The sequence below is a fragment of the Esox lucius genome, chromosome 10 (genome assembly GCF_011004845.1).
Source record: "Esox lucius isolate fEsoLuc1 chromosome 10, fEsoLuc1.pri, whole genome shotgun sequence".
Lineage (NCBI taxonomy): Eukaryota > Metazoa > Chordata > Actinopteri > Esociformes > Esocidae > Esox > Esox lucius.
In genome coordinates, this window is record NC_047578.1 from 23,866,608 (window position 1) to 23,889,916 (window position 23,309).

Below are 23,309 nucleotides of genomic sequence, written 5' to 3' on the forward strand. Positions count from 1 at the left end.
GAACTATGAAAGTTATTTATCTTGGATGTAAGTGATGTAAAATAAATTTAAGATTAGAGAACTAAACATAATCAAATGTAATGTATTGCCTGTTCAGGGTCAGGGTCAGTGCCAAAACCTCATGTCCTTTGAAAGTAGGTGTTATTTTTTTATGATCTTTGATTAGTAATCCATACCTTGCCACAACACAAGATCAGTTTTATAAAATATGCATACGTAGTAGTTTTATAAAATGTGTATACATAGTTCTGCTATTTCAAGGCACCAACTATTATGGATGAGTACTGTTTTTTGTAACTTCCATCCCCAGGTTGGGTGGGTACATTTGTCTGAGGAGATCTTATATGGGAAATGCAAGAGGGAATTTGCATTAGTATGGGAGCACTCTCATTCTGATACAAATTCTCATTGCAAATTGATTCTGTGTCCAGAGAAGGTAACAAACAAATTAACCAAGTCATGTATTAATGGAAAACTAGAATTTGATTCAGGTACTCAGAAGAAAATGTCATGTGTATAGACACATTTTATTTACAGTCTTTGCTATTATAAGAAAATTGCTACATGAGATGATACTGTTTAACCCAGAGGCTTGATGGCCGGAGTGAAGAGCCAAGGCCGTGCACAGAGCTCCCGAGGCAAAATGGGCGGAGTTGTCGGCTCACACGTACGGACGATGTGTCAGAGCTTGTTATGCGTGTAAGAAAGACGGACAACGTATGTCTATCGGAGCTGGGTAACGGAGCACATAACACATGTAACGGAGACTGACATGTCACCTGTGAATAGGCAACATATGGTGAAGGGGCATGTGGAAAATAAAGTCTGCAAATTGTTCTAAATTCATCACCAATATAAAACAGAAAAGAATTGATTGCATAAGTATTCTGTAGTGAGCTGATGCCACGAAACAGATTGTCCCAGTGTGCCCGCTAAGCTTGTTCCTAAGCTCAGGACACTGGGACATCACCTCCCTCTGCAACTGGATCCTTGACTTCCTTACGGGTAGAACCCAGGGGGTGAGAATGGGCAACCTCACCTCCTCTGCCCTGACCCTGAGCACCAGTGCCCTCAGTCCCCTTCTGTACTCGCTGTTCATGCATGACTGCGTGGCCACACACAGCTCCAACACCATCCTTAAATTGAACACAGCGTTGTCAACCATCCTGGGTTGTGTCATCTGTGCCAGGACAACAACCTCTCTATCAACGTCTGCAAGACTAAGGAGATGATTGTGGAAGTGGCAGAGGGAGGTCATGCCCCCATACACATTGATAGGGCTGAAGTGGAGAGAGTCTCAGACTTCAGATTTTTCACTTGGTCCAGGCAAGCAAAATCGGCTATGAAAACTGCCCAGAAATGACTATACTTCCTGAGGAGACTCAAGAAGTTTGGCATGTCTGTAAAAACTCTCACCAACTTCTACAGGTGCACCACTGAGAGCATTCTTTCAGGCTGCATTACTGCCTGGTACGACAGGTGCTCCAATCCAGATCGCAAGGCCCACCAGAGGTTGGTTTCCCCTCCGTGCAAGGCATCTACTAGACACAATGCCTTAGGAAAGCACAGAATCATCAGGGACTACAGCCACCCAGGCTACAATCTGTTCACACTGCTGCCGTCTGGTAGATGTTACCGGAGCATCGGGGCACGGACTTCCAGACTCACAAAGTTTTTTCCCTCAGGCCATAATGCTCCTCAACCCGCAACACTGATCTATGATCATACTGATCACACATGAACATTCCAATGCTCTGATGTCTTTCCATGTACATGAAATTTACATAGAATGTTCTTCTGTGCAGTTGTGCTCAAAAATGTGTAAAACCTTGGAGAATTAGTAATATGTGTACCATTTGTGAACAAAGTGAGTGAGCAGGCAAAACACATGTATTTTATTTCTTATGGGATTCACATTCAACTGTAGGTCATAACAGAATGGCACAATCATAAAACAAAACATGGCAACAAAGATTTTTTTTTTTACTGACCCCTGTTCAAATGTCTGCATACCCTCAGTTCTTAATACTGTGGATTGCCCCCTTTAGCATCAATGACAGCATGCAGTCTTTTGTAATAGTTGTCTATGAGGCCCCGAATTCATGCAGGATGTCTTGGCAAAATGCCTCCAGGTCATGCAAAGTCTTTGGCCGTCTTGCATGAACCGCACGTTTGAGATCTCCCCAGAGTGGCTTGATGATATTAAGGTCAGGAGACTGTGATGGCCACTCCAGAAACTTTACCTTTTTCTGCTATAGCCACTGGAGGGTCAACTTGACCTTGTGCTTAGGGTCATTGTCGTGCTGGAAAGTCTAAGATCGTCCCATGCAGAAGAATGCTAATTGCCTGCCAGTATGTTCTGACAACATGCAGCATTCATCTTGCCATAAATTTTCACAAGATTCACTGTGCCTTTAGAGCTCACACACCCCCAAACTTTAGTGAGCCACCACCATGCCTCACAGTGGGGATGGTATTCTGTTCACTATAGGCCTTGTTCACCCCTCTCCAAACATAGCACTTATGGTTGTGACCATAAAGCTGTATTTTGGTCCCATCACTCCAAATTACAGTGCGCCAGAAGCTGTGATGTGTGTCAAGGGTGTCGGGCATATTGTAACCATGCTTTTTTGTGGCTTTGACGCAGTAACTGCTTCTTTCTGCCAACTCAACCATGCAGCTCTTTTTTCTTTTCAAGTATCGTCGTATTGTGCTCCTTGAAACAACCAAACTCTCTTTTTCCAGAGCAGCCTGTATTTCTCCTGAGGTTACCTGTTGGGTTTTTCTTTTTATCCCAAACAATTCTTCTGGAAGTTTTGACTGAAATCATTCTTGGTCTACCTGATCTTGGCTTAGTATCAAGAGATCCCTGAATTTTCCACTTCTAAATAAGTGATTGAACAGTACTGACTGGCATGTGCAAGGCTTTGGATATTTTTTTATATCCTTCTCCATCTTTATAAAGTTCCATTACCTTGTTTGACTGTTCTTTTCTGCTCCCCATGGCTCAGTATCTAGCCTGCTCAGTGCATTGACATGAGATCTAACAAGCTCATTTACTATTTTTACAGACACAAATTGCAATTTAAAAATCCACCTTTAATTGCCATATTAACCTGTGTGTGTCACCTTGTGTGTCTGTAACAAGGCCAAACATTCAAGGGTATGTAAACTTTTGATCATGGCCATTTGGGTGATTTCTGTTATCATTATAATTTAAAAAGGAGCCAAACAACTATGTGATAATAAATGGCTTCATATGATCACTATCATTAAGTAAAATATGTTTATATATTGTCAAAATCAATGCCAACATTTCACAATTTCTGCCAGGGTATGCAAACTTATGAGCTCAACTGTTTGCACCATTCATAGGCACATTACACTGATATTGTACCTATAATATTCAATACTCCTAACCATATTGTTCATATTAACCATTCTTCTATTTTTTTTTTTATTGCTGCTAGTTTACATTGCTATGTATATTATTGCTATACTTGATATATCTTTATTTTTTAATACCTCTGCCCATACTGTTCATATTCCCCATCCTACTCTTTTTAAAATTGCTGCTAGTTTACATTAAGTATATTATTGCAATATTTTTGTGTTTTATAATTTTTTTATTCTTACCATGTAGATGTCGCGTGCCATATCACAAGAATTGCATTGTGCAGGATAACGCTGTGTTACTCGGTGCTTTTGATAAATGAACTTTTGAACTTAAACTTGATCTTTCCAACTATGATCAAATAGTGACCGTCCCTATAATAGTAGTTCTGTGCTAGAAGGCAATTATTATCTGTATCAGAATTGACACAACTGTTGCCCGATAAATTACAGTGACTCAATGAAAACTATAATGCAAGAATTATACAGCAGGTGTGGGAGCGTCAAAGATTAAGATGTGACCTCTGATGCATGTCTCACCATTCTGCTTCTTATCACACTGCGGAGCGGGTTTCCTGTCCCGCAGCAACGATTGAGTTTCAGTGCAACCAACCTACCACAAGCAGTCACAAGTGTTCACAGTGGGTGGTGGAACCAGTTTTGCTGCACCTTCTGCTGAACCCATGGCACCTATAAGCCATGCCCAAAATCTTGAAAACAGTGATATATTCATTCAGTATAATCAGCTCCAGATAGCTGGCATGGCATTAGCCCAACAGAGATACTTCCCAGTTCCACTCAAATGTGGACGCAGCAGTCAGAATGTTGGTGCGGTCACAGATAGAGGGGCAAGGGAGAAAACACGACCTTGAATTGTCAATATATAATAGTATTTTTTAAACAAACATGAGAACATGCAGGGAAATGCACCCCAAGGGTTGAGGCTGATAAAAGAGCCAAAATCATAATTTGTGGGAGGTATGAGAGTTGGACATTCAATTATGACCATAAAGACAACGCATTAGTAGAAATCTGTGCCAATGAAAGCACATTAATTTATAAAAACTCTAAAATGTTTCCTTATTGTTTTTATTTTGTATAACATCAGTAGCCTAGTCAATGAAACAATGCTAAATATATATTGGTAAGTGTCCTCTGACACAAAGGGTTTCAAATGAAACCAAGTAGTTGGTTCATTTAATAAATCTCAAGCTGTTTACTTCTATATCAGATGCATTTGGATGGTGAAACAATTGATTGGATGCTGTTTAAAGTGTCTTATAACCTAATTAGTTTTTTATCATCATATATTATCATCTCTGCAATAAACTAGCAGTTAGCCATTCAAGCAAGTATGGCACAATATGGTCTTGTTTAGGTGTTTGGTTATTGCTGGATGAAGTTAAAGGTGCACTATGCAACTTTAATGCCACTTTAACACCACCTATCGGCAGTGAGTTGGATATCGGTTTTACAACTCCATTAGGATCTGATATTATCATCACTAACTACTGACCGATCTGAAGCAATGTCACCTCCAACAGTCGATGCTGGAGCAATGAAAACAGACTTTTGTTTCAAATGGGGTTAAAATGTATGGGCCCTTTCCATAACTACGGAACACAGAGTAAACAGCTAAACCAATCAAAACATAATCTGGACTACTTATTGCGGTAGATGCATAGCCATATTTCAGAGCCTAGTTGATGGCTATCTAGCGAACATGAAACCATAATGGTGATAGCCAGCGCTAGCTGGAACAATAATATGTGCCCTTTGACTAGTTTGCACATGGCTAAATCTAGCTAAAAGGCAATATAAGGAATTTTCGCAAAAAAAAACAAAATGCATGTTAGTTGTTCTTCACATTTTGCAGAGAATACCAGGTTGTAACACTATTTTCTCAACTTAGCTAGTTAATGTTAGCTTATTGTCTCGACCAAAGACTTTTGAGAAACCTTAAAATGTATCGGCGATCATATAAATAAAATAAGAACCTCAAATTATTTTCTGCGTTGTGTAATTTTCTCCCCATCATCATTAAACTACTGTAGTAACTTACACCTAGTGCTTCTTGACTATCTAGCCTGCTAGCTAAATGAGGTGATGTAACCTTGTCAAGTAGAAAGGTAGCCAACTCTGCACCACTGTTCACACAAACTTCAGCTCTCGCCATCAAATGCAAAAATGTACCCTTGTTTTATTCCATGCTTTGTCTTATGCTCGTGTTGCTTCCATATTTTTGTTTCTAGAGCGTTCAGTGTAGAACCCAAACAAAGCTTGCCATTGGCCTTCACCTCACACACCTTTAAGGAAGTACACACGTACAAACATCCCGGACTTCTACGTTTCTCTTGAAAGTCCTGACACTCTGCCAGATAAAGTTTTAACGTTAACTGATGGTATGTTATAAGGGTTATTATCGGATATTTTAAATAGAAAATGCTGCATAGGGCACCTTTAAAGTCTCATGGCTCATTTTTCATAAATACAAAGAAAAAAATATCATATATCATTTGATATAAACATAATTTTCAGACGTTGACCCTGGTGTTCCTTCATTAATAGAAAGAGTGGGCCTACAGCAAAATAAGGAAGATCTGTTGATTTAATGATTTGAAGATCGGTTGATTTATCTACAGAAAGAATAATTAGATAGCATTTCAACAGTGAGAGAAAACCTGTGCCTCTTGTGTAGGATGTCAATACTACTCAATTTCATTGGTCTTGGCCCACTGGTCAGCCTCAGAAGTAGCAAATCAATACAGAGCAGTGTATCCAAATGGTAACTCTTAAACCTCCCCCGTTTATGTTCTAGCATAGTACAGCGTATTCTACGTCTCTAGGCCTAGCAGCACTACATTTTCAGTGCTCTGAATTACTTCGATATGCCGTCTTTGTTTGCCATCCCCTGCCAGCACCGTCGAGCCGGAGCCAAATTCAAAATCAATGTTTCCCATCCGACCGCCTCCAGCTTTGATTGCCAGCATTCCTGCCTCTCTCGGTGCTCCCGAAAGACAGCCTCTGAGTTTGACTTTAACACCGAGCTGCCATTAAAAATGCATTAAAGCATATTAAGGCGTAATTAGATATTAGTCCCTAATCTTGTGTAATTACAGAGACAGAGTCGCGGCGGCTAGTGAAGAACAGGTTGTGGTAAATGAGTTAAGTACACATTTACTGGTACCGCAGGTGTAATCAGCGGAGAAGGTGCACCAACGTATGTAATCAGAAGGAAAGGAAAGAGGCAGGGGGAAGAGTGGGGACGGGTGCCGATTGGATTACACTCCCTGTCATGGAGCAGTGAATGAATGAAAACATAATGATCTAATGGCTTCTACTTCAGGCGAACAAAAAGAGGAATTAAATGCCGCTGTAAATACCAGACATTTGGCAAACTCCTTTTACAACTGGAGCCCATAGGACACTGGTTCAAAGTGGGGTGCTACTTCTGAAAATACGTTGAGATGCAGACCGTGGATATGTTGGCTGATGTGTCATTAAGTTCATATTGAACAGATAATCTGAGTCTGTAGCAAGAGTCTAAGCTCCGCCCATTCAACATCACATGCCCCCTGCCACCCCTTTGTAGACAGGGGTTTGTGCCCAAGCTCAGCTATCGATCTGTGCCCTTCCTCTGTCTCCCTTTACATGCCCGTCTCCCCCTCGGTCTCCTGCTGTCCGGTCATGAAAATTATGAAATACACATTTAAGAAATAATACCATGGCTGTTGTTCTACGTAGAGCATTGATTATTGGTGCACAGCACAGTTGCCCAACGCTTAGAAATGGTGTTATATTGCATCCTGCTTCCTCAGTTGTAGTTTACTGCCCTTTAAGGAACTGCGCAAAACAACTTGGCTTAACGCAATAGATCTGTCTTTTAACTAATCACAGTTGAACAGCAGTGATTTGAACATCCACTGACAGGTGTTGCACACTGTAGGAAATTGATTTTTGATGAAAAAGTATAACGGGTGAGAAAACGCAATTTAACGACCCCTCTACTGGGCAACTGGCCTAAATAGCACTTGAGGAATGAAAAGATGGATCCTGTAGGCAGTGCTAGCTTATTATAACCTACACTAATGTTTCTCCTTGGACAAAGCATTAGATGCATTATGGTTACATGCTCAGTACTGACTCTCAGACTGTAAATGGCTCCACCGTTGACCGTTCCAGTAAGTTCATGAAACAGAATATTCTCCTTGCAAGTGACCCATCTGGACAGCAGTTGGCTAGAGGGATGGAAAGAATCTTCATTAATCATTAGGCCGACGAGGTAATTTTTTGCGGTCCTTTAGGATATGTGGATGTAAGGAGTGGATTGCCTGATTATTGAGTTCGTATTGATCCCCAGTGATTTTGAAGGGAGAAACACTGAATGATCCATGACCCAAATTGGTCCTTGATGGTTGCTTGAAAAACAGCGAGTTACAGGCTTACACAACAGTACAAATGCACAGTAAACTATCCTAGTAGATTTGGTTTTTCTGGGGAGCAGCCTTAACTTTTACCATGTTGGTCCTCAGTGTCTCTCCCAAGTGGAACAGTAAGGCCTATGTATAGGATCTCAATGGTTTTTGCTTAACCTTGGTTAGCTGGCAGTGGTATTCTTATATCATAGATGGACAGTGATTCTGAGTCATGCAGAGAGCAGTGTGATTGTGCCTTTGATTACCTCTCCACCAGTGTGTTTGGCTTCATTAGATCAAAGGAGAATACCATTAGTCAGGAATAGCATTAGCGTCTCATTGGAACCAATCTCGGAGCATTGTCTGCCTCCTAATTATTAGGGAGCGGCACCTTACAGTATGTAGCCCAGGTTACCCTGAGAGTTGCATAATAATTAGCTAATATTTGTAGATTTGTATGTTTTAAAAAGACAACAATGAGCAACATTCAGTAAACTCAAGGGTTGGATCTGGCTCTCAAGTTTAAAATCCCAATTATGATATATTTTATGGGATGTTGCTCTGAGGACTCGGTGCATGTAACCAGAGCCTGGTGACCCCTGAGTCGTACATTAGTCTATACCCAATGAAAACGCACACGCTGCGGCTGTGAGAAGAAAAGAGGAGGTTTTTCCTGAGGAGAACATTCTCCCCATCTATCTCCAGCTCAACATCCCGTGTAGATCTTACGGTAAAACACGCAGAGGTTCACGAGAGCCACTCGGGTGAGGGCTGTGAGAAGGTTAATTTCGTGCTTCTCTACCCCTGCCCTCACCCTCTGCTGCTCCGTGGAGAAGTAATTAGCATGGCTTTTGGTTGGCGCGCAGAGAGCGACGGAACCTGCAGAGTTGTGACATATTATGCTCTTGTGTGCGTCCACTGTTGCAGCAATTCAGTGTGTGTGTGTGCATGCGTGTGTGCATGTGCGTCTGTCTGTGTGTGTGTGTGTGTGTGAGAGCCCTCATTCATCATTCTAACGGTGGTTGACTGTGCCGGGCCATAGCTGTAGATTAATATGCCCGCAGCCCCTCGCTGAGGGAGGCGTGCGCTCCCCCTGCCCATTAATCTAATGCCTGGTCCGTGCCGAGGGCTGCATGTGGTTTGGAGCTTTTGCAAGTGTCTTTTTTTTTTTTTGCATGCGACTGTCAGCGCGTGCAGGACCGTATGTTCACATTCATAGATTTCTGCACATATTCACCCGTATGCGGTATTTTACTGCACCTTCTAGGGGGGAGTAGACATTTTGATGGAACCGAGGAAGAGGAGGAGGAGGAGGAGGAGGCGGCGCCTCGCGTTCAGACGGGGTCAGGGTAATTGTATTGAGTGGCAGACTGCGAGAGGACCAACACCGCCCGCCAACCGGCTACAGAGGCCACCGACTGGAAAGTGGGATGAGTGAAAGTGAAATTTAAATCCAATCAATATTGTGCAACTGAAAAGGCAGATGTGCCTTAAATCATTTTCTCAGTCAAATGGCCAAAGATAAGTGGGTACAGGAGATGAAGTTGAAAGGGAGCTTTGTTTTCTGGCACTGTTCCCATCTCAGGCAGGCAGGGTCTGGAGTTGAGGAAATGGAAATGATGACACTTATTCAGATGGAAATAGACGCCTTTTTATCGCAGCTTGGGCGGAGTCTGTGGGGACTGTGTGTGTGTTGGGTAGAGGGTGGGTTAAATTGCTGAAGTAGGTGAGTGGTTTCCAGAGTATTTTGACATTACTTTGGAGCCACAAACTGAACAATATTTTCCTACCACAAGCTATGATGTGGAACTGGCAATTGCTAGTCACCATTGGCTCAGAAAAGCTCAACCATTTTGGAAACTTGTTTTGTCACACAGCAGTGCTCCATAGTACCCCAACCTGTCTTTTACCAATATCCTCTTTCTCTACATCTTGAATCGCTTCCTCTCTTCATACATTCTGTGTCCTTTAAGGAAATCCACTCTCAGTCCCTCTCAACACTGCTTTCTCCCCACCTCATTTTCTCTCTCCTCTCTCTTTTAAGTCATCCTCCCCTCATCCTTTCCTCCATATTGTTCACCACTGGCCATGCTACGCTGCTCTGTATATCCATCGTGGGTTGATAAATTCCCTGCTGTGGCTTCGAAGGATTGTACAGTCAATGACTCAGAACTGCAGTTGGGAGAAAAGTTTGGACTCCTCACAGCTCTGCGTTTTGGCCTGCCGCTACCGGAAGGAGAGGAGAGGTGCTGTGTTGGCACTGCTGCCAAGGAACTGGCAGCTTGGTACCAAATTAGCTCATATCTCGAGGGATCTTAAGCTGTCCACCATTGTGCATTTCAATCTCTTTTTAACGCGGAGCTATTGTTGATTAAAGATGCTTTATTACAGCACCTGTTCAGTCATTGATCTGGAAGCTTTAGCCTAGTACACTTTGTGGGGTTTTTGTTTATACAACATCTGAGGTTGAGCTTAAGAGGTGCCTCTGTTGCCAAGCAGATCTGTGTAGGTTTTCGGATGAGGTGCCAAGTGATGGTTGGTCAATATTTACAGAGTAGTCAAGTGATCCTTCACGTTCATGTTGTTTACATTCTTCTTCTCTTCTTCTCTACCTTTTAATTCCGTTATTAAAAATAGTTTAATGGGCATGGCATGGGAAACATTTGTTTACATTGCCAAATCAACTAAGAAATAAAAGATAATAAAGGGCAGAATCTACAGTGGGGAGAACAAGTATTTGATACACTGCCGATTTTGCAGGTTTTCCTACTTACAAAGCATGTAGAAGTCTGTAATTTTTATCATAGGTACTCTTCAACTGTGAGAGACGGAATCTAAAACAAAAATCCAGAAAATCACATTGTATGATTTTTTTGTAACTAATTTGCATTTTATTGCATGACATAAGTATTTGATCACCTACCAACAAGTAAGAATTCCGGCTCTCACAGCCATGTTAGTTTTTCTTTAAGAAGCCCTCCTGTTCTCCACTCATTACCTGTATTAACTGCACATATTTGAACTTGTTACCAGTATAAAAGACACCTGTCCACACACTCAATCAAACAGACTCCAACCTCTCCACAATGGCCAAGACCAGAGAGCTGTGTAAGGACATCAGGGATAAAATTGTAGACCTGCACAAGGCTGGGATGGGCTACAGGACAATAGGCAAGCAGCTTGGTGAGAAGGCAACAACTGTTGGCGCAATTATTAGAGAATGGAAGTGGTTCAAGATGATGGTCTATTTCCCTCGGTCTGGGGCTCCATGCAAGATCTCACCTTGTGGGGCATCAATGATCATGAGGAAGGTGAGGGATCAGCCCAGAACTACACGGCAGGACCTGGTCAATGACCTGAAGAGAGCTGGGACCACAGTCTCAAAGAAAACCAATTTGTAACACACTACGCCGTCATGGATTAAAATCCTGCAGCGCACGCAAGGTCCTCCTGCTCAAGCCAGCGCATGTCCAGGCCCGTCTGAAGTTTGCCAATGACCATCTAGATGATCCAGACGAGGAATGGGAGAAGGTCATGTGGTCTGATGAGACAAAAATAGAGCTTTTTGGTCTAAACTCCACTTGCCGTGTTTGGAGGAAGAAGAAGGATGAGTACAACCCCAAGAACACCATCCCAACCGTGAAGCATGGAGGTGGAAAGATCATTCTTTGGGGATGCTTTTCTGCAAAGGGGACAGGACGACTGTACCGTATTGAGGGGAGGATGGATGGGGCCATGTATGGCGAGATCTTGGCCAACAACCTCCTTCCCTCAGTAAGAGCATTGAAGATGGGTCGTGGCTGGGTCTTCCAGCATGACAATGCCCCGATATACATAGCCAGGGCAACTAAGGAGTGGCTCCGTAAGAAGCATCTCAAGGTCCTGGAGTGGCCTAGCCAGTCTCCAGACCTGAACCCAATAGAATATCTTTGGAGGGAGCTGATAGTCCGTATTGCCCAGCGACAGCCCCGAAATCTGAAGGATTTAGAGAAGGTCTGTATGGAGGAGTGGGACAAAATCCCTGCTGCAGTGTGTGCAAACCTGGTCAAGAACTACAGGAAACATATGATCTCTGTAATTGCAAACAAAGGTTTCTGTACCAAATATTAAGTTCTGCGTTTCTGATGTATCAAATACTTATGTCATGCAATAACATGCACATTAATTACTTAAAAATCATACAATGTGATTTTCTGGATTTTTGTTTTAGATTCCTTCACTCACAGTTGAAGAGTACCTATGATAAAAATTACAGACTTCTACAGGCTTTTTAAGTGGGAAAACCTGCAAAAACGGCAGTGTATACATCACATACAAATGTTGCACTCGGATTTAATGTTATATTATTAGCAATGTATAGTGTTGTAACAATTTGCTAATACTGTAGTTATGAGTATGACTGACAAGGAATTATATATATATTTTTTACAAAATTGTTTGTGCTCCACATGTTGCCCTTGTCTCATGGCATTGGGTATAAATATTGCTCTTTGATTGCACATTCTGGTATTGTGACTAAACAGAGGAATTTATCAATGTTTGATTTGATTTCAAATTCTTTGTGGGTCTGTATGAATCAAACCTTGGGGAACTCCCATAGGTACAGCTGAAGGTTTAGACAGCAGGCCGTCAGATTTGAAACATTGTACATGGTCAGAGAAATGTTTTTTTAAACCAGGCTAGACAGTCCTCTGACAACCCTCAGAGGGATGGAAAGAGTTCTGAGAAATCTTACAGAGAAGCAGAAGTACTGTTACTTGAATAACATTGCAGTCAAGTTGATGCAAAACTCATGGTGTAAAAAACTATGAAGGAAATAAGGTTTAAAAAAGTACTCAAACTACAATAAAAACATATTTTTTTATTGTATTTATTTACAGGGGCAATGCACATTAATAAACATAAATGTAAACGTGCCAGACTTAGCCTAAAAGGCTATTTTACATCTGTAGACCCTTGACAGAATGTTAAGAAGTCACCCTAAAAACAGAGACAGAGCATCACACATACACACATCATATGACTATTGAAAAAAAAGACATTTAAGATACAAAAATAAACATGAATTATCTAAAACAGAGTAATAAGGAAAAGAAAAAAGAGAGATAAAGAGGAAGATGGCAGCGGAAGAGAGCAACATAGCCAAGAACAACTAGTACAACAAAGTCTATTGTCAAGGATACAATACTAATGTTGACAGTGCTGAGTTGTCAATAACCATTTTTTAAGCTGAGACTGGAAAGAGCCAAAAGCATCTAATCGTCTAATGGTTGGTGGGACGCAATTCCATTCCATTGCAGCTTTTACCGAAAATACAGACTGGCTGAAGTTACTTTTTTTAAGAGGGATAATACAGTCCTCTCTTCCCCCACCCCTATGTATAGTCTTAAACATCAAACAAATATGTACATATTTGATCAAGTTATCCCAGCTTAGCAAGTTGTATTTTTTAATATTGAGCAGTGATGAAACCTAACTGATTTCTTATCAAGAGTTTTTAGTGGTTGTTTATACAAAGACTCTAGTGGTTTCAAAGTAGTAATATTAGCGTGTGACCAAGTAGTTAAACAGTAGGTAATATTAGAAACAATTATGGAATGCATATACATCAAGTATATGATGTCAGACGACATATAATCACAAATAAATCTAAAATTAGATAAACTAAATCTGACCCGGTTACAGACCTTTTTAACCTGCGTCTTAAATGAAAGTTTGGAATCAATCAGAATACCAAGGTACTTATATTCAGATACAACTTGTAAGCTTTCACCTGATACAGATACATCTGGCACTATACTTAAATTCTTAGTTTTGGTGATAAACATGCACACTGTTTTAGAGATTTTTAACTGTAAGCAGCATTGTTCTAACCAATCTGCAACATGAACCAGGGATTCAGTAAGTTCGTTTGCGACTTGTGACACACGTGTGTATGATAATTATTATTTTTAAACTTGGTAATTAGGGTCCCCCTAAGAATTGTTTGTGGTGATGGCCAACCTTACTGTAGGTGTAACAAACTATAAAGGAAAATAAATGGCAATAGTTGACATTCTGCTCAGCTAGCGCTCCATTATGTGCAGTTAAGCAAAATTCATTATCATTTAAACAAGTCAAAATGTTAAATTACTGCAGTCTTTAAAGACCAGAGCAAATGCTTTCAAACAATTTTTAATACTGTTTTTATTTTTTTTTAACACATCGGTGGGATCGTTTTTTTTTGTCTTGAGCAAAACAAGACCGGTTGCTTGTGTCTGCCAATCAACTTCCTTTATTGTTCTTCCTTTAACATGTTTTTGATGCCCATAATTTTCACTAGGTCAAAGGCAAGCTTTCAGCCATTCCATAATGTAAGTCCAAAAGGGCTGTTTACATTTTTGACTCACCATGTCACATTTGATGGAGCCAATGAAGATTACCTGCCCAAATGACTGTGACCTATTTGTCAGTGGCATGTCAGGGTTTTGGGTGGCACATTAAAGGCACGAGCTGCTGCCTTCATTCCCTGCCCATTCACGGCACAAAACTGTGGCAATAAACCATTTGCATGTCTTAAACGTTTTATTGAATGAGACTACTAATTTTCTGTTTCAGGCACTTTGTATCACAATACAATTACATCAGGTTTACAATCAAGTGTCTTCGACATTCAGTGCCAGGGCTGACTCTAGGGCATATTTTAGCCATCTGCATGGCATCAGATTAACCAGGTCGGCGTTTTCAGAGCTAAACCGATCAAGGCACACCTACAGCGCCTGACATACTGTACCTCAAACAATAAAAACCTAATTTCAGTGGCATACTACATGAGCTATTAGTAACTATCATAATTATTTTTTTCTTCTTTTGGCTCTACAAAGTCCCTATGTATTTGGACAATGATTTAAGTTTTGTATTGGCTCTGTACACCCGCACATTAGATTTGAACAGTGACTGAGATGGGATGATCGGCAGGTATTTTCTACCGGCAGCCCGGAAAACCTGAAAACCCTTGTCATTAGCGACTCCATTACCCACAGTATTAGACTACAAAATCAGCCAGTGATCACACACTGTTTACCAGGGAGCAGAGCCACCAACGTAACCGCAAATCTGGGGTTGGTGCTAGCAATGTCTGAAACTGACAAGTGTAGAGAGTACAGAGATATTGTTATTCACATTAGAACCAAGAACGTTACAATGAAACAGTCAGAGGTTACGAAGCAGAATATAGCGTCAGTGTGTAAATTCGCTAGAAAGATCTGTCAACATTGAGTAATTGTCTCTGGCCCAGGTAGCGGTAGTGATGAGATCTACAACAGACTCACATTACTCAATCGCTGGTTGAAGACGGAGTTCTGCCCGTTGCAGCCGGTAGATTTTCTAGATTATTGGCTCTTGTTTTGGGACTTTCCCAGAAATAGGGCCAGCCCTTATCTGCTGAAGAGCGACAGACTCCATTCTAGCTGGAGTGGTGCTCTTCTCTAATCTAGGAACATATACAGGAGCCTCACTCCAATAGCCTCACCATGAGATGCAGGTCATGGTGCAGGTCAGCATAGTGGATTCTGTCGATAGCATAGTCAGAGTAGTTAGCGTAGTTTTCCCTGTTGAGACTGTGATTCGATCCAGACTCACAAAAGTGAAACAAGGTAATGTTTTTTTTATAGGTAACAAAAGTAATCAGACAATTGGCTGCTCATCTTCACAATATAACTCAGAAAAGGCAGAGGTGATTCTAGATGTGGCATGTGCATTGGTGTCTGTTGCTGTTGTCTTTTAACATGAGGAGCAAAGACATGCAAATACTAGAAACTCAGGCCATCATGAGGCTGATATTTCTGAGCAAATGTAAGACGCTTTTACCTTTACCATCGCTTAAAATGGCTACAATTCAGGTGCACCAAAACAGTTGCAATTTATTAGAAACTCCTGACAGGCCCAGCCTTCTATAAAGTTTAGATTTTTGGTGTGGTTTGGTATTAAACATATGAGTGTGTAGTAACACATCATGCCAAAATCAAAACACCTATTGAAAGATTATTGATGCTCATGAGTCTTGGAGTGGTTACAAAGCCCAAGCAACTCAAAGGGCATCCTCCTACTGTCTGAAGGATAATCTACAAGTGGAGAAAAAACCACTGGCAATCCTATATAGGACTGGGTGGCCCACCAAATGCAGCCCAAGAGTTGACCAAAAGACACTAAGACATTTTTAAGAAACTGGCCTACATGTGAGATCTGAAAGGAAGAGTCCTTGAACATAACGCTGTTTAAGCAATACTGTAAAGAAGAGTGGGCAAAAATTCCTCCCTGCCGTTGTAATAGACTGGTAGACAGTAACAAAAAATGGGTAAGTTATTTCAGTAATTTATTTGATGAATAAATCATTTCAAAGTATAATCGTGTAATTTGTTAAATTAGGTTACATTTATCAGTTAGTAGTGTTGAAGTGAAGATTACATATCCGTATATCCATATGTTAAAAAAAGACAACTTTCCAGGGTGTGTATTTACTTATACACTGTATATTCAAGCTAACGGTCTGCACCTTCTCCTCTTCCAATCCAATCTGCTGGAGTGCAGAGCCAAAACAACAAAACTAGTGTCATTGTCCAAATACTTAAGGACAGACATTTGGATTGGTGATAAAACAATTACTGTGAGGTTAAAATATAGATTTGTTTTCGTATCATTATGAAAATGAAGAAATGTTTTTAGTGCCCCCTTTTGGGGCACCAAAAGTATTGGGAGCGTTTAATGTCGTGTCCAAATTAAGCACTTAGGCTTAGCTTTTAGTTGCGTATTACTTCCATGCAATAAATGCTTAAGATCTGCAAACCATTGACTTCACCAGATGCTGGGTATCTTCTAATGTGATGCTCTGGCAGGCTTGTACTGTGTATCCTTCTCCAGTTGTTGTTTGATTTGAGGTATTTCTGTCTTAAACTCCATCATCTACAAATAACACATTTTTATTTGGCTTTACACTTGGCCAGTGAAGAACGTTTTACTTTTTAGCCCTGAAAAACTCCCTAGCCATGATGAAGAATGTATAGGTAAAGATGTTTCCATATACTTAGTAATTAATTCTGCTGCTTACATCATCAACAAAGAGAAAGCGAGCCAATTCCAGGGTCAGCCATACAGCCTAACATTAACAAAAACCAATAGCAAAAATCAAGCTCAATGGAAATCTCCTCAGTGCTTTTTTTAAGCCTCGAGTAGGCTTAATCTATGTTTGCTAAACTGGCCCTTTTCATATAAAGCCAAAAGAAGAAACAAAAAGCTTACTGTCCCAATAATTAGAGTGGGAACTGTATTATAGTGAGCCGTGGTGTCGCCCCATGATAAGCAGAGCCCAGTTTGCCAAAGACGGGAGAAAGGCAGTTTGACCATGCTCTGCACGCTTTTGCAAGACTCCTTTGGAGAGACTCAGCACTGCAGCTCTCCACCAACCATCAAAGCAATCTAACATAAATCATGTAGCAGCTATATTTGGGATCTGATTTTTTCCACTATAATGACCTGAGCTTCTCAAAATCCAATCTACATTTTTTTTTCTCATCAGAGTCAGTCTTTTTATTTTTTTACATATATGCATATGATAATCTACCAGTTACTTATAGTATTTAGAAAAAAAAATAATCCAGCACCTTCAATACTGACCTAATTTGATGATTCTGTATGTCGACTGGAAATGTCACAATGCAGTGAAACACTTGAAGACTTATCCCTTGTACAGATACAGCTGTGTTGGTCCTGAGCTCACTGGCTGGAAACTCTGAAGGCCCAGATGATGCATGCTAGCGCTAGCTCTGAGAGAAATAAATGCAGTTGTGAGGAATTGAAAATTTTTATGACTTAACAGTGCAACTGTCTTTTTTACAAATGGTAATCCTAGCACTGGTTGGGCATTTATGACATACTGACGCAGTAGGTTATTTTTATCATTTTGCTGAGACAGATGGAGGGCCATGTTATTGTTGGGTGGCAAAACAGCCTAAACGGGGACGATACGTGAAACATGATTGGATAGGCCACTGACTTAATGATGAGCAGGTTTTGTTTGGCTCCAATGGGTAAACTGTGTGCCACCATGATCCATTATTATGGAGAGTCTACAACATTCTACCCTGTAGCAGATGGTTTTAATGTAGTATTGGTTTCAGTGACTTTATAAAGAAAAAACTTTCACCTTTCATGGTAACACGACTTGTAGCATCATCCTAAAACAGCAATCATTTACCTAAAGTGACTGTTACAAGACATTAAAGCCTCCAATGAGTTGTGTTGTAAGAAATTGCATTTTTACATAGGAGTAATTTAGTCGACGCTCTTATCCAGAGCGATTTAAACAGTGAGTGCATCCATTTTCATCCATTCTTGTACTTACAAGGGGGGGTCGAACCCATAAACCTTGCATTGCAAGCACCACGCTCTTACAAAGTGAACTACAGGGGACAACGTTTTGTGCTCAATGACTACAGTAGATCAAGCAATGTTGGAGTAGAACGTGGAAGGGAGAGAGAGACCACCACAGTTGCACTGTATGAAGATAAACCAGGGAAAAGTTAACAGGCTTCCAGCCAATCAGGAGTGGGGATCTGAAGCCCCAAGTCATTAGAGGAAATGAGCGAGGCGATCTACAGGGGTCAACTAATGCATAATCGCAGGGAATTATCTTCTATCTAGCTACCCAATCCCACACGCTACCACAAAGGCCCTCCATAACAAGCGTAATTAATTACACTGTACCTTCTCCAACATGTTTTGATCACCAGCTGAAATTGCCTACTTTTAAGAAATTATATTCAAGAAGATAAAAATGGGGGATTTTTTAATTAAAACAATTATGGGCAAAATAAGTTTAGTTTTTTTTAAGTGTGTTATTAAGCGAGACAAAGTCATTCCTTGAAAGTAAATGGGTAATGGTGGGTTGCTGAATGCTATCTGTCCACATTCCCATGTAGAAATGAAATTGTGATTTTAGTAATTTAACTGCCAATCTTTTGCAGAAACATTTGTACTACTTTCTTGCGCTTGCCCTTCCATGGGTTTCAAACCCATGCATTGCAAACACAATGCTGGGGTCAAATTGAATAACACATTGAACTGCTGAATCTCACACCTGTTCATGGTTTGAGTATTCACCTTGACAAGATGTATGCATAATCAGAATGGGAAGGTTGTATTTCTTGTGCTGCTTTTTTCATGTAATGCTAGTTACAATGCAGTCAGTGTTCTGATGAAAAATCTTTTCATTCAGTTTGTTTTTCAGCCAACCTTGAGGTACTACTGGGATTTGAACATTGATTCAAATCAAACAATGTGTATCAATATTAAAATATGCTGTTTGTATGTTTGTTCAATTCTTTGCACATTTTTCTAGGTGGAAGAGTTAATCTCATGATGAGGCATCCATTTGATATGTTGTCATGCTCACTATCTCTGTTTCCTCTCCCTTTTAAGGGCGGGCTCTGATGAGACTGACAGACAGGAAGCTGGAGCGAATGGGCATCATGCAGGAATGCCAGCGGCAGTTCATCCTACAGCAGGTGCTGCAGCTCCGCGTCCGAGAGGAAGTACGCACCCTGCAGCTGCTCACGCAAGGTACAGCTCTCATACATAGTGTAGGACCCTATAATTTAATTTCAATTATGTGGACAGAATTGCTAAATTCAGACAGTTACACAGACAAAATGTTGTCATTTTTATATATAGAAATATAATTCTAATTTAGTCTGCATTTTACTCTAGAAGTGTAGCTGGAAGAACATTGGACTCTGCTTGCAGAACCCGTTGATGTACTTAATGCGGCCACATGCTGTGGAGACCCCTCAGATGCTCTGACGGGAATGCTTGAGGGCATGTTGGCCCAGGAATGACACTGCTACATTCCACACACATTGTATATAAATTGTATAGAAGCTTGTTCGCTTGGCTGCATGTACTCTTGTGTCTGATGTCTTGGAAATAACTTGTTCATCTCAAGTGAGCTACTTTAGTAAATAGGTGATTTTTCTATGTTCAGTTCTTCCATTTAAAAGGAACACTTATAAAACTGCATTTTTCACAGAAGCCTTCAATCTATCATGTTTATAAGAAGGGTGCTCTGAATAATTGCACCCACCTGTTGTCCCAGGTCTAAATTATTCCCTGACTAGAGGATGGAAATGAAAAAATTGAACTGGCTTTGAGGTCCAGAGTTGAGTTTTTTTATGTGGAGGTGTAGTATTTTAAACTGAATCACAAAAAATTAAAAGGATATCACGGAAAATTGACAAAAATAAAACGGAACTGGCCAAAAAATTAAACGGAATCTGTATGGCCCTAACAGTGCACGTCTTTGGACCAGAGCTACATAAGCATTACGTAGGAATAGCGTTCCATTTGACACACTCCATAACACCCCTGTCATTGCACATGATAGACCCTGCAGGAACAGTGACCAGCTTGATAATGATAGCCAATGATAGGCCATTTCACCCACCCATTTTGCACGGTTGTACAGCGTTACATTGATCCAGTTTAAATTGTACCCCTAGTCATTTATGAGTCCATTGCCAGCCAGATGCACCGGTTGACTATAGCCCATTCATCTGTGTATTTCTGTGGCCTACACTAGAAATTCTTGAACCTCAATTACACATACCCCACCCCCCTCCCCCGGCCTGGGCAATCCACACATTCATTGTTGCAGTAAACTAACACATCTTGTTTATTTGTTGAAGTGCTTGATGATTAGTCGACACATTCAGTCAGGTTTGCTAGCTTTGAAATAGATAAAATACATGGTGCGTCTAGAGCTGCTGAAGAGAGACTTGAGAAACACTATCCTAACCTCTGCAGAGAGTAACATCCAATCTAAAGTGTGAGTACACATCCATTCCTTCTCAGCGATTTGTCTGCCTCACTCAGCATCGCTCATACCGACACACACACATTACCGACGGCAGTCCAAATCAGCGGCGTCCAGATCAACTTGTCTTTTGTTCTCCACGCGGACCCGCTTTCGCCCCTCAAAGGCAAGAGAGAAATACTGGGAAATTGTCCTACGGTCCAATTCTGGGAAAAAAACATTTGGGAGTTGTGGGGTTTCTCTTCAGCGCCCCTTGTCACTCTATCCAATCTCTTGCCAATGTTGTTTTGGCCTTGCAGCCGTGACAGGGGGAGAGCAAGGAGGACGCGCGGAGAGAGAGCAGTGAGTGCAGTCGACTCGATGACTGAAATGGGAGTTGACACAGGCCACCATCCATCCTCACCAGGATGCAGCCTGTTAGTTGAGCCTGCTAGGACTCATGGGGAAAGCATTGTACCAGAGAGAGGAGCATGGAGATGGGATGGACAGAGAGAAGAGTGGGTTGTCTGGAACAGGCTAGGGCCCGCTCCACTCTAGTCGCTACTGCTTGGACAGAGGTGGGAAAAACAAGTGTAAAAACAAAACACTGAGGGACTTTGAGTCTTCTGTGAATCTAGAATGGTTCAAACTACTGCTGCAAGAGGCTTAGTGAGCATTAGAGCAGAGACAAAGTTCCACGTTGTTAGCGCTTGACCCGAACACAGAAGGACAGGACCAGAGGAAAGTAGAGGGAGACAGACCTAATCAGAGGAGTGACAGCACTACGGCGGACACTTTTGGAAAGTACGTGGGCACTAACAGATAGTAAAGGACCGAATGGCGAGGGACCAGAAAATGACAACAGTGACAAAAAAAGGGGGCAACAGGAGAGACGTTTTAATGAGAAAAAGTGGAGATAAGAAGGGGAGAGCTGTGGTGTAATTACTCCAGTGTACCCAGGCAGAATTAGCCAGACGGACAGCGATTAACCTTTGAAGGCGCAGTGGGCCATGGGAGGAAAATAATTAGATTCCCATCTTATGGTATCCACGCCAGAGGGTGGATTCTGAAGGGTCTTCCACTTTCTCACTTACAGTCAACAAAGAGGGAGCTTTGTCCTGTTACCAAACAATAAGGCTGATTTCCAAATTAGGGACAGTCTTGTCAGACTGAAGAGGGCATTTGACAGCATGATGAAGCATGTTTTTGGAAGGGCCTCAGATTGGAAGGGTTCAATTTCACCAATATACAATAAGCAGGTTTTACAGGGTTTATTATTGTTATTATTGGAAAGCAGCCATAAGACGGTTTGTTACATTGTGGATCCACGGTCAAAGTCTTTGAAGATAAGTAACAACTGCATGTACCAGTCATATTAGTCAAAACAGTAGTTTAAGAAGAATGTGGGTTGCAACAGCTGCTCCTCTTATGTGACTGAAGAATATGTTGTTTTGGCAGTGCTAAGATTACAATGATAGTATTTGCCACCTTGACTTCCTACTTCTATAGCTGTATCCATGGATACGATTCATAAAGCACAATGTGAGGCGTCCTAGTTATAAAAATAAATGTTCGCTGCAGTTGCGTGGTAATGAATGATTGCTTGTTGTTGACCTTCTTTACTGTAACAACATTACTGAAGCACTAAAAAGTCCACACTATATGGAATAACTTAATAACTTGTTACTGTGTTATCTTTCCTTTAATGTTACTGTGTTTGTTAGAAAATATTTCTTCTCATTTTCTTATTGTAACAACATTTGTGGTTAGTTTACTTTCTTTTGTCACTGTGGCTATTCAGAATCTCTCCAAATTGTCTGCACTCGATAGACTGGAAAGTTAATGGTTGTTTGTTCAGAAAGATTGTCCACTCTATTTAATTTCATGGTCATAAACGATGTATAATGTTTTCCCATAGAAACTCTTTATTAGATGCAAAGCGCATAAACATGCCATTGGATGCAAGGGAATTCATTACTCTTAGGGACTTTAATTACACAGCACAGAGAATTTGACACCAATGTATCGGTCAAGTGTACTGGACTAATTTGTCGAGATGGATATAGCCGGATGTACTTCATTAGGTATGTTAGAAAAACAATGAAATTGGAAGCAGATATGACAAATACCTTCTTCATAGCCTAACCCTTTTATCCAGTTAATACTTTGTCTTTGCTATAGGTTCATTAGTTAAGACAGTCTCCGCACTCACAGATTTCTTAAGAATGAGCCTCTTCTCAAATGAAGTCTTTATGCCTTTAGTGAAAATGTATCTTTACTTTATAGTCTGAAGTGCAGTTTCCTTGCTGAAGACTCATTAATGAGATAACTCCCCCTGCTTTAAAGAGAAACTGCAGTGACCATGACATGCAGCCAAACAGGATTTGTCTTAGAGGTGTGGTTTAAAGGGGCATTTCACCCTGGGGAACCCTTAGGTGCTTTGTGTCATGTTTGAGAGGTTTCTAGTTCAGTGAGATTTGTTTCACACATAATTGGCCAGAAGGGGCACTGGAATGAGATTTGTGCACTAAACGATACACTAAATCATGTATTGAAGGGTGGGCAAGAACTGAAAAGTAAATGTAGTCATGTTTTTTCATTTTGCAAAGTCTCCATATTGTAACAATCGTCTTTTTGTGTGTAGTCACAGTTGTCCTTGTTTGATTGGGCCACTGGAT

At 41.0% G+C, this 23,309-nt stretch overlaps 1 protein-coding gene across 5 annotated transcripts in view; it reads left to right on the plus strand.

Annotated features, from left to right (window-relative positions):
- Positions 1-23,309, plus strand: part of samd12 (sterile alpha motif domain containing 12) — a 130,537-nt gene that overhangs the window by 50,594 nt on the left and 56,634 nt on the right. For 4 of the 5 annotated variants that reach the window (XM_020049987.3, XM_020049989.3, XM_020049986.3 and 1 more), the window contains exon 4: positions 19,263-19,403. In XM_020049987.3, the coding sequence (XP_019905546.1) occupies positions 19,263-19,403 (141 nt within the window). Of the gene's footprint in view, positions 1-19,262; positions 19,404-19,550; positions 20,405-23,309 lie in introns of those variants that run through there. The other variant, XM_010900204.4, reaches the window with a different exon arrangement.